The sequence below is a fragment of the Natrix helvetica genome (genome assembly GCF_964273705.1).
Source record: "Natrix helvetica genome assembly, chromosome: 8".
Taxonomy (NCBI): Eukaryota; Metazoa; Chordata; class Lepidosauria; order Squamata; family Natricidae; genus Natrix; species Natrix helvetica.
The window spans coordinates 5,120,118-5,136,618 of NC_138559.1; the positions used below are offsets into that span (position 1 = coordinate 5,120,118).

General features: G+C 47.5%; 1 protein-coding gene across 1 annotated transcript in view; it reads right to left on the minus strand.

The window, feature by feature from the left end:
* Positions 1 to 525: 525 nt before the first annotated feature.
* The window catches only part of KAT6A (lysine acetyltransferase 6A), a 122,385-nt gene continuing 106,409 nt past the window's right edge, over positions 526 to 16,501 (minus strand). Inside the window, exons 15-17 of the mRNA XM_081960510.1 lie at positions 14,700 to 15,404; positions 11,084 to 11,414; positions 526 to 5,910 (exon numbers count right to left, since the gene is read on the minus strand). Of these exons, the coding sequence (XP_081816636.1) occupies positions 3,275 to 5,910; positions 11,084 to 11,414; positions 14,700 to 15,404 (3,672 nt within the window). The 3' untranslated portion in view covers positions 526 to 3,274. The remainder of the gene's footprint in view (positions 5,911 to 11,083; positions 11,415 to 14,699; positions 15,405 to 16,501) is intronic.

Sequence of the window (16,501 nt, forward strand, 5' to 3'; positions counted from 1 at the left end):
TCTATGCTGGGGGAATTGGACTTCCCGTCGGCTCCAGAATGGAACAGTTAGGACCTTTGTGGCTCTTTGAGTGTTTAAATTTGCTGACACCTGGCCCAGAGGATCAGGGGTTCTCTCTCTCCTTTATAGCTCCCGCTGCCTTAAGAAAGTTAAAAACATTCTTAAAGATCCATCTCATCCTGGGCACCCTTTTTTTTTTTTTTTTGAACTTTTACCATCTGGCAGACGGTACAGGACAATAAAAACAAGGGCAAATAGGCTGAAAAACAGCTTCTATCCCAAGGCAGTAACTATATTGAATTCTACTGTATAATAATGCAATATTAATGCATCAGGGGTTTCAATTCAATTGTGTAGAATGTGAAGGATGTGTGTTTGTGTTTTATTTTTATAGTTACAATGTACGCTGAAGATGGCATTTAATTTCATTGTACAAGATGCAGCGACAATAAAGCAAAACTAAACTAAATCCTCTTCTGTTCAACATTACCAGAGGAAGAAAGATTCCATGTGCAAAACCAGACCTCCAAAATGGCTCAACATAATTTATTTTTTTTTATGTTAAAATGTACAGAGTTCTTTTGAAAGTACTTGCTAGAAAGGGGAGAGGGAGAAAGTGATATTACATACAATGAGAGGAAGAGAGGCCGGCCGGCCCAGGAGCTCATGACATGGAGAATTACAAGGGTTATCATCCAGGCACCCCCTTCCCCTTTTGAAGCTTACAAGTCACCAAGAACAAAGTACAAAGAAGTTACAAAACAGGAAAAGCAAATATAAACAGACAGGAATAGACGGCGGCTTCATTTTGTACATGCGGCTTTTAGAGGCATCTGGAGCTCCAGTCACACATTCTAGAGATCTCTTTAAAGAGAATTTTCATCTTTCTTAAAATAGTCTTTAATATTCTACAACAAAGATAAAAAATTTTAAAGATGGAATGAAATGAAAAAAGCTCTTTTTTTAAAAGGCATCAAAGTCATTAACAGTGAGTTTTTTCTTTTTTTTTAAAATTTCTTTTAGAAGATTACCCAAGTTTTATTTTGCTAAAAATACATTATTATTTTGTTTTTTTTTTTTGTTTTTTTTTTTCTTAAACCAGAAGTGGAAAAAAAATGACAGGTACCAATATTACTGTGTTGGATACTTTTTTTCTTCTTCTTCTTAATAATAATATAGAAAAGAACTTCAGTTCATCTACAATAAGCTCTACAGTCACAAAGGTTTCTGGAAAAAACAGGAGCTGCCCAATTGATTTAAAAAAAAAGTAGAAAAATTCAAAACAGGGGGGGAAAAGGTAACAGCAGATTATATATATATATATTTTTTATATATATATATTTTTTACAGCCCTCGTGCCAACAGCTTTGCTTTTGACACCCCCAACCAACCAGCTCCTACCCACCTGCAGCCGGGAAGCGACGCCCACCAACCGGCGCAGGTGATCTGAGGAGGGGGGCAGGCTGGATCACTTTTCAAGACAGATGAAGTGAGCCTGGATCGGTGGGTATTTACAGGGTCCCGGGTCCTACACAGCCTTGGACACCTGCTCAATTACTTGAGAGAAAACGAGGGCTGGAAGCCCAAGGGATTCAGCCATTCCGTCCTCACGAGGACGGAGGAAGTCCACTTAGTTGCAGCTGAAGCTCTGGCCCCTCAGAACTGCCTTTTGGGTTGCTTTGAAAAAAACAAAACAAAAACCGAAATTTTTACACATCTAAGTCGATCTAAGTGCGTCTGTAGCTCTACAGGACTATGCAGAGAAGAACTTTACATCAGGAAAGATAAGCTACATTGTTTCTCCTCCTCGCCATTGGCGGATAGTGTGCGTCCCCGGGCCTCACTGTCCTTCGATCGGTTTGGTAGGATGGACTGCAATGCAGGGAAGGATCCTCCTGTCCTCACCCCCCCCCCCAAAGGAAGGCGCTCACACAAAAGGCAGTGGGGGGGGGGGGGGAACTCCAGCTAGTGAACCTCCAAAGATGGAAAGAGGCAAAGGGGATTTTTAAAAAAAAGGGGGGGGGGCTGTTACTAGGAGAAGTCCTACGTGAGACCTCGCTCCCCGCATGCTAGCACCAGGCCAGCCAAGAAAAAATCTTTTTAAAAAGAAAATATATAAGACGCGACAACATCCCGACTTCCAGGAGTGGGACAACTTTGCACAAGTGCCTCTGGGAACCGGGCCCTCCCAGCAGATTTCGCAATGCAAAGTCCAGTCGCTGGGTTTGGGGGGGGGGCGGTTTTTCACATCCAGAACTCTTGTTTCTCCCCCACCCTCTGTTTTTGGCTGGACAGGAGTGCACAGTTCCGGCTTGGACATATGCAATGGGTGCACAGTTACATTTAAACCGTTTTTCAGTTCACCCAAGGAGGGAGGGAGGGAGGAGAGGGGGGGAGGGAGGGAGGGAGGGAGGGAGGGAGAGAGAGAGAGAAAACAAGAGAGAGAACAAGAGGAGGAGGAGGATTGTGGGGTCTTTGATGTTCTCTGAACTTGGTAGTTTTCTTGCAGATGTTTCATTATCAAACTAGGTAATGTTATCAGTGCCAGAAGGGAGCAAAGTAAGTGGAGAGGAGGAGGAAGAGGAGGAGGAGGAGGGAGAAAACAAAATATCAACTATTCAGAGTTCCTATATTTGGAGAAAATAGCAAAAGATGGTCCGAAGATTTGCTTTGGGCTCCATGCATCACTCCCAGTGCCTGCCACGAAGCCAAGGGCGCAGAAGATGGGCAGGATCTGACCTCTCAGGATTGGGCCATCTGAAGAGCTGTGCACAAGGGTCAAGGGGAGAAGAAGACTCCAGCGCCTAAAAACAAAGAAACCACACACTCTGCCCAGGTGGTTCTGGCAAAGTCAGGACTCTTTAAATTCAAGGACGGGAATATATCGTGTGCACGTTTTCAATCCCTCTCCTTCCCCCGATGGGAACGGAAAAAAAAAAAGGAAAAAATCCCAAGCCCAGTTCCCAAAATGGATTTGAACGGTGAAGTTATCCCAGGTTGTGGAAGGAAAGAAAATTAAAATTAAAATAACCCAATATCCGCAAGCCAGAGAACCAACCCCCCTCCCAACGAACAAATAGGGAAGGAAAAATTTAAAAAAGACCAGGCCCACTTAAAAAAATAAAATTAAAATTAAAACCGAAAGGGAACCAAACCCTATCTAAGATCTACAGCAATATTTAACTGGGGGAGTAAAAGGATCCATTGTCTCTGCTTTCTTTGTCAGTATAAAAGGTTCCTTGATTGAGAAGAAGTTTCGGGGGGCTTGTCTCGCTCATCTCCTCATGTAGGGCCCGTTGAGCGATTGCTTGGGGACCCCCGCAGCGTTCATGTAGCTGTGGTGCGAAGGGCCTGTGTACATCATGTTCCCGTGGGGGTTGGGCTGCATAGGCTGCTGTGGGTAGGCTTGGCTCCCCATCATCCCCATCTGCATCTGCATAGGATACTGGGCCGTCTGGTTCATGTAGGCGGGGTTGCTATGGTAACTGCTGTTCATCATCGGTTGGGGCATCCGGTAGCTGTTCATGGCGTTCAAGGTGTTCATATTCATGGAGTTGACGTTGTAAGGGGCCGTGGGCATCAGGTTCACCCCCATATTCATTCCCCGCTGAACGGCTAACGCCCGGGGACTGGCCTGCATGGCCACGGCCGGAGGGCTACGGCCATAGAGCTGCTGCTGGTGGGCAGCCGCCGAGGGCAACGGAGCCGATTTCGACCGGATGGAAATGTGGCCCTTGACCGGCATCTGACCTTGCAGCCGCTGGGTGTGAGGGATGCCGATGTTGGTGGTGGGCATGTTACACTGGAGCAGGGGAGAAGTAAGGTTCATGGTCGTGGAGGCCAGGTTGGGTGGAGGGGTCATGGTGGCTTGTGCTTGGGCCGCTCCGGCCAGAGGGTGCGAGGGGGCCAGCTGCGCCAGGCCCGTGTTCGACAAAGACACGCTGGTTGCATAGGAAGTCACAGCAGAAGAATGGCTGTAAGGCATGGCATGGGGGTCCATAATCGTGTTGGTCAACTGCTGCAACTTGGCTAAGCTGAAAGTGGCCGAAGGCTGAGAGTAACCGCCGGCCCCAAAATCCCCGGGGAGCCTCTCGTAGATGCTGATGTTGCCGGTGCTGCCGGATTCCGGGATTTCCATGATCATTGGTGCCGGAGTGAAACTGTTGTTCATGCTACACTGTGACAGAGACGGCTGCTGCTGGGGGGGCGGCGGCTGCTGTTGCTGCTGCTGTTGCTGCGCTGGGGGCGGTGGCTGGGGCTGCTGGGCCTGGGGCTGTGGAGGCTGCGCCGTGGCTTGCTGGTTACTCGGGGGCCTCTCCACCACGCAGCTCTGGGGAGACTTGATATTGCAGTTGGCAGTCGGTTGGACGCTGCTTTGGGGCATGAGGCTGCAGCTGCTGCCCATGGCAGCCATTTGCTGGGTGACTACGCAGCTGTTCTGGGTGAGGCTGCTGGAGGAGGAGAGCCCCCCGTAGGAGCAGCTGCTCTGCGAGGATGCGTTGCCACAGATGCTGCCCCCCATGGTGGAGTCGTAGCTGCTGGGGTTCTCGTAGTTCTCGGTGGTGCTCTCGATGCTCCCCAGGTCGCTGAAGCCGCTGTCCACCACCTGCTGGGAGTGGTCCGACACCGAAGGCACGTCCATCATGGGGCTGGTCTCCATGTTCTGCATAGAAGGGGCGGAAAGGGAACCTTGCTCGGGGCTGATCTGAGTGTAGCTGCTCTCCAGTGCACTGGGCACGCTGGGGCTGCTGACGGAGCGAACCGACTGGCTGGGGTGAGACTGGACTGAGGAGATGGGGCTGTTGTGTTCGGAGGCCTGGCAGTCTTCCACCATCGGCATCTGGGGGTCGTCTTCGGCTTGGGTGTAGCTCTGCAGGTTCTGGCAAGCAGCCAGGGTCTCCTCACAGTCCTGGTAAGCCACGTCGTGCTCATGGTTTTCTTCCTCTTGGGTCAAGGACTGCACAGCCTGCACCGTTTCGAGGTCGAGTTCGCTGTGAGGGATGGACTCGTCTTCCTTCAGCTCCATCAGCCCTTCCTTAGGATGCTGCTCTTCCTCTTGGTCGTCTTCTGAGCCGGGAAGCGGATCTGAGCCTACCGACGTCTCATGGGACACCAGATCCTCCTCGGAATCGGCCTCTCCTTCACTCTTATTCTTGGCGTCCTCCTCTCTATCGTCCTGTGTGCTTGTTTCTAAAAAAGTCTCCTGGACTTCCGGCTCTTCCTTCAGTCCTTCCTTCTCAGCCTGCTCTTCCAGCTCATCCTTTTTGACAGAGCCCAGGTGGCCGTCATCTTCTTCGTCATCGGCATCATCGTGATCTTCGTGCTGGTTAGCGACGGCGGCGGCTTCCTCTTCTTCCTCTTCCTGGTCGTGCTCAGGCTCTTCAGCTTCCTGCTGCTCTTCTTCGGAAGGCGGCCTGTGGTCTTCAAGGGCTTGAGGCTTCTCCGCGTCTTCCTCCAGTTCGGGTTCTTTAGAGTCCATTTCTGGACTGTTGCTGCTGTCCACGGGAGATGTTGCCCTCGTTTCCCTAGCAGGCATAATATCTTCCTCTTCTCCTAAATCGCCGACTTCCGGAGGCCCATCATCATCTTTCCTTTCTTCAACACTTGGCAGAAGTTCTTCCTTCTCCTCAATCAGCTCTTCCTCGTCCTGCACTTTTGCTTTACGCCCCAATTTGGAATTGGCTTCCATGAGATCAGTGGTCTCTTCCAAAGGAGGCACTCGGACTTTCCCCCTCCTCAATTGAAAGCCTGGCTTCCGCCCGGGCCTTTTCTTCCAGTGGATGGGCTTACGGCTCTTGCCCTTGGGCCACCCTTTCTTCTTTTTCATGGGCGTAGAAGTGCCAGGCTGGAGCGGAGAATCCAGCGACTCACATTTTCTCAGCAAAGAAACGGGCTTCAAAGTAGGAGAATCTGAAGAGAATGCAAAACAGATGGCGTCAATTTTGGAACAGCAATCCACAATTATTTATTGTTGGCATTGCCAACGACCGAGAGCTGATCAATAAGATTTGTTTATACTGGTGATTTGTAAGGATTCAATAAGGTAACTGTCATGCCTGGCAAGCCAGCTTTTCTTTTGGACTTCAAACCTGCCACACTTTCTACTGTCTTACTTTCTATCGTGGGAAAATGGGAGGGGATTATACAGGGATGATATGTAGCAATAACAACGTTTTTCTTAGAAAGCCAAGGTCATCTTTGTCTCTGCACCTGGCTGCAACTGGATGGGTGGAAGCTACCAGCATGGCAGTGGAAGATTGGACCATGTGATGAACTTGTGGGTGTTTGGGGCAGGATCTTGAACATTCAACTGGGTGGGAAAACCTGGAAGCTTTCAGATTCGGGTTTTGCCAGATGTGCCAACATGGCTCTCTTAATAAGTTGGAATTTGAGGAATCCTTTGCCTCGGACTCTGATTTAATTTTGGATGCTATTTAGAACCCTGGCAGTAACTTTTTCAAAATCCTGACGTCTGTGAAATGTTATTATACACTGTTAACAAGGACAATAATATTCATTTTTCTCTTTTTCATTTTCTCAGAGACATGTTTGGTCTGAAATAGTCCGAATTTGGGGAGGAGAACTATACCCCTTACTCTCACTGTTGCAGAAGTTTGTCCCACACTATTGGCTGAATAAGTACAACCATATTAAGTAAGCTTTTCAACCCTATATACTCGCATAGAATCACACAAGATTTTAGTCAACTACATTCTGGGCCAGTGTTATTGGGAAGGTTGTCCAATTTGTTTCACTGGGAAAATTAGACTTCTCAACTCAACGCATATGCTACTGAAGCATTTCTAGAAAATAATAATAAAATAATAACAACAATAATAATCATAATAATGAGTGACCAACCCTAATAACAATTAACTTAATACCATTAAAAAAAATAATCTGGATACTGGACGTGGCAGAACCTGGAGACAGCAGAATAGAAGAGAAAGACCTGCAAATGGAAGTAGAGCAATTGTGCCAAAAGGAAGCAAAGGTAGTGCCAATCAGTGCCTTGGGTGGAATCCCAAAACAATCGGAGCACTAACTGAACACCATCAGCATTGACAAAATCCCCATCAGTCAATTGCAAAAGGCAGCTTTACTTAGCACAGCTTACATCCTGAGACAATGCCTCTCGAACTTCTTCAAACATTCCCAACTGCCTATCCAGGTCCTTGGAAAGGACTTGATAGGTGGATAAAAATACCAAATCCAAGTCTCAGCACCTGACTGAGCATCTGACGAACCATAGTAAGTTGAACTTGGATGCTACCCATCTCTCAACAATCTGGCCGACTCACAACCATGAAACAAAGGGGGGAGGGGGGGAATGCAATCAAATCAATAAAAACATAAAAACCAAAGATAAGGGAATCTACTAGTCAACCAGAAAGAGAAATGGAATGTCAATGGAAAACCACTTTTTATTATGCATCTGTGTGTGCTTGGATATCATGATATCTAATTCGGCACAAGCGATTTGCATGCAGGAGAGTAGCTTTTTTTAAAAAAAAACACCTCAGTTTGAGAGGCATATTCCAAAAAGACCCAGGGTGGGTGGGTGGGTGACTGCTATTTTAAGATGTCAACTAAAAGATTTGGGGGAAACGTGCGGAAGGGCTAAGACCCATTTACACAACACCAGTTTCCCCACTCTGTTTTCTCCTGGCAAGGGAGTTCAGCCTGGTACATCTGAACAAATGTAATTGGAAAGCAATCTTCTACTGGGCTAAAAATACGTCATGCTATTTTCTAATTTTAGTTTAGTCATGGATGAGGTGAGGGTTGCAGATGGAGAAGGCAGGGATACAGAGAGGGATGCAAAATAGGTGCTTACGCCACTTCTTTTTCAGTGGCATCATTTTCTAGCCTCTATATCAGAATTTTAACCTTCATCTTTTGGAGATTGTTCTCTAGGTCAGTGTTTTTCAACCTTTTTTGGGCAAAGGCACACTTGTTTCATGAAAAAATCACGAGGCACACCACCATTAGAAAATGTTAAAAAAATTAACTCTGTGCTTATATTGACTATATATAAAGTAATTCTCTTGAATAGGAATCAAATAAATACAAAGAAAGTATTTTATAATTATTTTATTATGAAATAGTAAGTAAACAGAAATATGAAAAATTATAAAATACTTTATTCAGTGCGCAACCTGGGCAAAATTGGCTCTTAAGACTGGTGGACTTCAACTCCCAGAATTCTGAGAGTTGAAGTCCACCAGTCTTAAAACAGCCACCTTTGCAGACCTCTGTGTTAGCCCAAAGCCTGGCGCTGGGCGGGCCTTGCTCCCCCATTGGTGGAGCCCCAAGAAGCGAGGAGGGAGAAAAAGAGACGGAGGCAAGGAGCTTCTCCCCCCCCCCCCCGCAAAAATCTTATCAGGAAGCTGGCGGGCAGTAGCAAATTAGCAAATTTTTGCTGGGAGGAGGCGGGGGGGGGAAGCTCCTTAGCCTCCCGTTTCTTTTTCTGCCTCCTTGCTTCTTGTCATTCCACTTGTCAGAAACTTCTCCTGCATCAAATTTGCAACGACCTAATAACAGAGTTGGAAGGGACCTTGCCCCAAGAAGCGAGGAGGGAGAAAAAGAGACGGAGGCAAGGAGCTTCTCCCCCCCCCCCCCCCCGCAAAAATCTTATCAGGGAGCCGGCGGGCAGTAGCAAATTAGCAAATTTTTGCTGGGAGGAGGCGGGGGGGGGAAGCTCCTTAGCCTCCCGTTTCTTTTTCTGCCTCCTCGCTTCTCGTCCCCGCCAGGCGGATCTGATCGGAACGCCCGTGTGCAAGAGGCGAGCCCTTACTTTTATTATTACTTTTATATTTACTCCGTCTCCTCCTGCTCCGGTCCTCCTGGTGACTCGAGTCGCCACGTCGCACACTGTGCTCGGGCGGGAAGGAAGGCTGGAGTCTGGACCAATCACAGCCCGGACATCAGAAAAGTGGAATTTTTTGAATTTTTCAATTTTTCCCACGGCACACCAGGCAACATCTCGCGGCACACTAGTGTGCCGCGGAACAGTGGTTGAAAAACACTGCTCTAGGTATTCTCCTTTTTGCAGCATCTTAATTCTGGATAAGGTTTTCAAGGGATCTCCGTGAAAACTACAGGCAATCTAAAAAGGCAAGACAGTTATAGGAAACTGCATGCCTCGCCTGTTCCTGCCAGTTCTGGGCCCCTTAAGCAGCAGCTTTGGGCTGAAATACCAGGAATGATTCTGCTAACCTTATCAGATGGAACCAAGGTCAGACCTCTTGCTTGGGCTGCACAAGCACAGCTGCTTTGGGTGTTTTTTTTTACTTATCCCTTCAAGCAGGAAAATTTATTTACAGCGATTTCAGCATATTTATCTCCAACTAGCTAACTATTTCTCACAATTTTCCCCATCACCCTTGAAAAGGGAGGGAGTCATTGATGCTAAAGGCATGGAGCACTTTGGACTACACTTCTCACTGCCCCATAGTCCCTCCCTGTGTCTAAGTTTTGTATCTTGCCTATTCCTCACTTCCTCCTTGCTTCCCCCCCTCCCCCTCTCCTTAATTTCTATGCACCATACAATCATGCCAGCCACATGACCACAGAAGCGTCTTTGGACAATGTTCGGCCCCCATTCTGACCGAGGCTTCCCAAGAGCAGGAAGCCAACTTCTTGTCCCGACAAAAACCCCTTTTATTAATTGACTGTGAATTCTGCTCCTTCACATCCAGCAGTCTTTCGAGGGAGGATTTACAGTCACAGACTTTATCTGGCTTGGAGAGCTGCCAGGCCGATCTCTGCAGAACCTGGCAAGGAGTCTCGGAGAGTTACGAACCAATTAAGTGAACTAATTGTCTCCTGCAAACTCCACTCCCCTTTTTTTTCCTCTGGGAGGGACCATTCATCATCCACCTGTAGCCTTACTTCCAAGTCAACCCCTGTTCTTTAGCTGCTCCCTTCGTCTGGCCACTCTGCCCATGCGCACACTGGGAACAGGCTCCAGCTGTTCAGCTGCCTCCCTGATGTCCGACTCTGAAGGCAGCTGATAACTGGCAGACGACCTTGGCCCCCTCACTGCCTCTGACACAGAGCCCTCATCAGAGCCTTCCCAAGACTCCAGGACTGGCCCATGTTCCCCTCCAACTTCCTCACTGTCCGAATCTGCTGCTAGCTTTGCTGGCCACTGGCAGGCCACAACAGTCCCTCAGCGAGGTAACGGAGATAGGTATTGCTCTCTAGAGGTGGACACAACTGAACAGGGGAAACCTTTACTTTTTTATATTTGGGGCAACCCATCTGTCATTTTTCTGACCCTGTCTGGCTTCCTGCTAGCCATATTTCCCCTTCCCTCCATATGGCAAATGTTTGGGGTTTTTGTTTTGTTCAAACAGTTTGGTAAAATACGGCTGGTAGTTAGATGGGTATCATCCTTATGAGGTAGACCAGACAGCAAACAAGACCAGGTAACGTAATTTTATAGTATTGGAGAGCTACATTAACACAGTCTTGCAAGTACAAATCACCAGCCCATCTCCTTTACTGCCCATGACACTAGGGCAGTATGACTGTGAATTCACTCTCTGCACGGCTCGTTTTTTGTGAAAAATGGGGCATGCAGAGAGTTTGAGATGCCTGCAAAGTGCCCATGGGGCTGGTGGTGGGAAAAATGAGCAAAAAATGCCCCCTTTTTCACAAAAATGGACCCTTTTGCAAAAAACAGGGCATGCATAGCCTTTAGGAGGCTTATAGAATGCTCCTTGGGGCTGGAGAGGGGCAAACTTGAGCAAAAAACAGCCCATTTTTTGCTCATTCCTGCCCTCCCCAGCCCCCAGGAGCACTCTGAAAGCTTCCTAAAGGCTATGCACGGCCATTTTTGCAAAGGGGACGGGGTTTCAGGAGGTCAAAAATTATGTATTCAGTGTATAAGACGCACCCAGATTTTCACCCTCTTTTTGGGGAGAAAAAGGTGTGTCTTATACTCCAAAAAATACGGTAAGTCGAAATTTATAGAATATCAAGCTTGGGCATTCTTGATCAGTAGATCCTAAGAGAGGGAAGAGATCCACCATCCTGGATTCAGATAAAGACGGAATCAAATTATCAGGAAACCTACCAGCCATATCGTCCGATTCCTCTGCTTCTTGACTTCCTCTCTTTGAGGAGGACCTGTGCCTAAGAGAATCCTGTGGAGAGAGACGGCGAAGATATCCTCGGGAGAACAACTCGCTCTCTTCCTCCTCCTCCTCCTCCTCCTCCTCCTCCTCCTCTTCCTCCTCCTCGTCCTCCATTTCAAAGGTGGGCTCCAGCTGAGGCATGGGCCTCTCGGAATCAGAGTCCTCAAACGGCTCGTCCAGGACCTCTGTTGTTTCCGAGATCGTTTCGGTAACTACGCTGCTGTTGTGGTATTTCCGCTTACGGACTCGCCTCTTCCGGGGAATGGGCTTCTGTACAAGACAGACAAAAGAAAAAAAGAAAACAACAACAACAAAGTGAGAAAACACTGCAAAGTATCTCCACAATCTGATAACTCATAAGCTCTCAGGCCTGCAGCCATCTTTGCACCTGGCCGGAACTGGAGGGGTGGAACTGCCAGCATGGCAGTGGGAGATTGGACCATGTGATGGACTTGTGGGTGTGGTGGCAAGAACTTGAACTTTCAACAGGGTGTTTTTTGCCGACAATTGATCAATGGATTCAGAAGGTGGCGGGGTTCGCTGAAATGGCAAAAATTTCAGCTTTCTTAAAAGCTCAGAAACAGGAGGATTACACACAGGAATGGGCAAAATGGATTGATTATATACAGAATAAATACCAGACTAGGAGTTATTATCTAGCCTTTAGGTAAGAATGTTTAGACCGATAGATGATCAGAGTAAATAGTATATGGGATGTTTGGAATTGTTAGAGTGGTATATAGCGGAAGTCAGGGGGGTGGGTTTGTGTGGGAGGTGGGGGAGGGTCAGGGTGGAGGGTGGGGCAATATATATGTATGAATAAATTAGAAGATGGGACTAATGAAACATTGTTAGGCTAGGAGAAATTTATATTAAGAGTTATAGATGTTAAATTAGCTTAGAAAATGATCGATGTGTTATTATTAATTTAAGAGAAATTTATATAGTGTTTGTTGGGAGGAGAGGGGTTATGAGTAATCTATTTTAAGATGGGGGAGGGGAGGGGGTAAAGTGTTTGGTATAATATTTGAATGTGAATTTTTGCGGGGGGGTTGGGGGGGTATAGCATTTGTATGAGATTTATATTGTGTGGAGGGGGGGTGAAAAGGGGGAAAATTTGTTTGTACAAAACTCTTTTAATAAAAAAAAAAACAGGGTGGGGAAAACCGGGAAGCTTTCAGATTCAGGTTTTCCCAGATGTGCCAACATGGCTCTCTTAATAAAGTGGAACTTTGAAGAATCTCTTGCCTTGGATTCTTATTTTATTTTGGATGCTATTTGGAACCCTGACATAAGCATCTGTTTATATTTTTTTAATCCACTCAATGGAAGGCAGCTCTTCACAACTGAAAACAGCAATAAATGCTGGAAAGGTCATGCAGAAACGTCGCATGTTCACATGCATACTCGTTGGGACTGGAAAAGCCAACTTTCCAGGTTCTAGCGTGCGTGTGCACCGGACGATCAGTTGGCCAGCGTGCATGCGCACACTGGTTTTCGGAACTGCCGCACACATGAAGGACAGCTGATCATTGTGCATGCATGCGCATCCGGAAGACAAACCAGCAAGCCTGCGCATACTGGGAAACATGGTTTTGTGTGCTACTTTGGGCACGCATGCCATAGATTCGCCATCACAGGTTTAGGCTGTTGCATGAACTCAGCCCACAGGATGTGAAGAGTATATTAATGTCTTAAATTTCACGGATTTCAATGAAACCTAACAGTTACTCATTCGATTTTTAGACAGTCTGTCATACAAACCAGTTGCCCGAAGTGTGACGGATAAGAAAGGAAACTTGGCTACCAATGCTTCATTATTAGTTCTAGCATTTAAGACACCTAGAATCACAAAATATCTATGGGGATTTTTTTTTAAAGCAGATTAAAAATAGTCCTTGACTTACAACAGTTCATTTAGTGACTGTTCAAAGTTACAACGGCACTGCAAAACGGGAGTGTGTGACTGTTTTTCATAGTTACGACTTGTGGTCAAAAAAGGAGATTGTAAGGTCGTTAAAAAGGAACAAAACTCACTTAACAAATTCTCACTTCAGAACAGAAATTTTGGGCGCAATTGTAGTCCTAGGTCAAGGACTATCTGTATTGTTCCAATTTTGTTCAAATATATTTAATTTGGGACTCTGTTTTAACTAATGAAAGATAAAACATTTAGCGCCACTAACTCAAGATGCTTTAACTTTTAACTGGACTGTCATAGCATTTGTTCCTAGTGCCCTAATAAAGTTGTGTCCATCTTTAAACATTCAAGACAGAGGCTGTCAGGCCTTCAGTCATGTTCCATTCTGGAGCTTTGGCCTGCCACACTTTCTATTTTTCTGTTATGCATTTTCTATTGTGGGAAAATGGGAAGGGAAATTGTACGGAGTTAGATGAAATGTAGCCATAACAAAATTCTTTCTAGAAAGCCAAGGTCATCACCTGACTGGAACTGGATGGGTGGAAACTGCCAGTATGGCAGTGGGAGGTTGGACCATGGGATGGACTTGTGGGTGTGGGGGGCAAGATCTTGAACTTTCAACTGGGTGGGGAAAACCCAGGAAGATCAGATTCGGGTTTTCCCAGATGTGTCAAATGACTCTCTTAATAAATTGGAAATTTGAGCAATACTTTGCCTTGGACGCTGATTTAATTTTGGATGTTACTTGGAATCCAGACATAGACTGCTAAACAGCCCTTCTTTTATCAGTCTTGGAAATGCCAGAGACCCATATGGCAGTGTTGGGGAACCTTTTTGGCACTGAGTGGCAAAACAGGAGTGTGCGCGCGTATGCACCAGAAACCGGAAGAACCGCCTGGTGCGCATGTATGTGCCAGGAGGATGATATTCCGGTTTCCGATATGCGCATGCGCACCGCCCCTGGTCTTCTGGCACGCATCTGCATGTGCAAAGACCAGCTGGCTGCTGCGCATGAGCCTGCTGGAAACCAGAAGAGCAGCCTCCAGGTATGCAAGCCTGGGCTGGGAAGAGGATCTTCTGGTTTCTGGTACGCACATGCACACTTCCGGTTTCTGGTATGCATGTGTGTGTGAAGACCATCTGGCCAGAAACCAGAAGATCATCTTCCCAGCGCATGCATGCGCATGGGGGCGGCTGCTCTTCCGGTTTTGGTTCTCCCGCGCACGTGAAAAGACCAGCTGGCCAGCGTGCCAGAAACCGGAAGAGCAAAGGGCAATGGCTCATGTGCCCGGAGCAGTGGCTCTGCGTGCCACTTCCAGCATGCATGCCATAGGTTTGCCATAGGCTGCAGAGTTCACCTTTCTGAGCTCATGCTTATTTTTTAACATAGCAATCTCTGTCACTTTTTAAGATAATATTGGAGAAATGATCCATAAGATTTCCAGCAGCTGCTAGTATGGTCCCTTCCTGATCCTTCTGTTCCACTATGCCAGTTAACCAAACTCGGATGGAAAAGCAGCAGGAACAAGGGGGTCCCCGAGAGTCCATGTGCGTCCCAAGGCTGAACCCTTCTTATTCGTTTAATGTACTTTCATCTCCTGAGCCCTCCCAACAGTGGGGTGGCAGAAACGCACCTTCCGCTTCAGCGCTGGCTTGGTGAGAACCGGTGGGGAGCTGGAGCAGGGGCTGGCGGGCTCCTCGTCTTCGCTGCTCTCGCTGAAGTGCCTGAGCGCCGTGCGGTCCCCTTCACTGTGCCGCCGGGCTATGCTGTCACACTGCTCCGAGAGGCGGCTTTTCAGGGGCTCCAGGGCTTTCAGCTGCCCCTTCCAGACCTCCATGCCTTCGCTGCATCGTCTCTGGCCTGCAGAGGGCTTCTCGCCCTTGCCGAACGGCCCTTGAGAGGAGGCTGGCTTGTCTTCTTCTTTGCTAAAGTGCCCTCGGGGAGTCGGGGTCTTTTCCTCACATTTGCCACACTGCCCCTGGGAGGACCCCATTTTCTCTTCGCTATCGGCAAATCTCCCTCGAGAGGCCACCACCGCTGCCGCCGCTGCGGCTGCCTTTTCCTGGCACTTGCCGCATCGGCCGCCCCTGGCCATGGCCGACTTCTCCTCCAAGGTCAGCTTTGGGTCCTTCTCGGTGAAGGATTCCCGTAGCTTCTTGTTCTTGCGGCTCCACCGGCCCTTGCGCAGCGTGTGGCTGTTGGCAGGAAGACCACTTAGGGGAAGACTCTGCTTGCCTGATCGCAGGGCGTTGACCGGGAGTATCTCTGGCTTTTTTTCACTCTCCAAGGGAAAGCAGGACTCTCGTTCTTTCCTCTCCCAGGAGACACACTTTATCACCTGTGTGTGGCAGGGAAAGGGGGTGGGGGACACAAAAAAACATTGATTCTTTTTCCGGCTGACATTGAAACAAACAAACAAACAAAAAAGCGCATGGGACTGGTAGAGCAGGGACTGGTAATTTTTTTAAAAGTGTGGTTATGAAATTGGTGAATGAAGCCATTGGAGTTGTGGCAGTCCCAGGCTGAGCAGGGGCAGACTTTAAATGCCCTTCAAGCAGGGGTGAAATCCAGCAGATTCTGACGGACCAGTAGCAGACATTTTTTAGGAGTTCGGAAAACCAGCAAATGCCACTCTGGCTAGCCCCAGAATGGGGTGGGAATGGAGATTTTGCAATATCCTCCCCCTGCCACACCCACTAAACCACGCCCACCAAACCACATCCACAGAATCGGTAGTAACAAAATTTGAATTTCACCACTGTCTTCAAGAGGTAAGCAAAGAAGTCGGCTTGAAGGAGAAAATAGAGAACGAGCTTTGCTTCCAGTAGGATTTCTGAAAAATTGCGAGACTCCTTTTCAACAACCGCTCTAGACCATCATTTCTCAATCTCTTTGTTCCAAAAGGTACATCTTCAAAAGGCAACGGGACTTTCTGGTTTTTTTCTTTGAAGACGTTTTGCTTCTCATCTGACAAGCTTCTTCAGCTCTGGCTGGATGGTGGGGAATGGATGGATTTATGTTCCTTGCAGACAGCTGGTCATTTGCATCTTTTTTAGAGGATCATTTAGGCCTCTTGGAGATTTGGCTCTATCCTCAGAGCCGCCTGAGTGGTGCAAATGGGTGTGGAGCCTTCTTGGAAGTGCTGAAAGGACCCGTGTTGTAGACTGGAACTGGACAAGGGGGAGGGAGGCAACATCATCTATCTCTAGTGTTCAACAGTCCTTTCAATGGTTCCAAGAAGGCTCCACACCCATTTGCACCACTCAGGTGACCTTGAGGACACAGATAAACCTCCAAGTGGCCTCAACCACCCCTCTAAAAGGATGCAAACGACTAGCGGTCTGCAAAGAGTATAAATCCTTCCATTCCCCACTATCCTGTCAGAGCTGAAGAAGCTTCTTGGATGAGAAGCGAAACATCTTCAAAAGAAAGAAA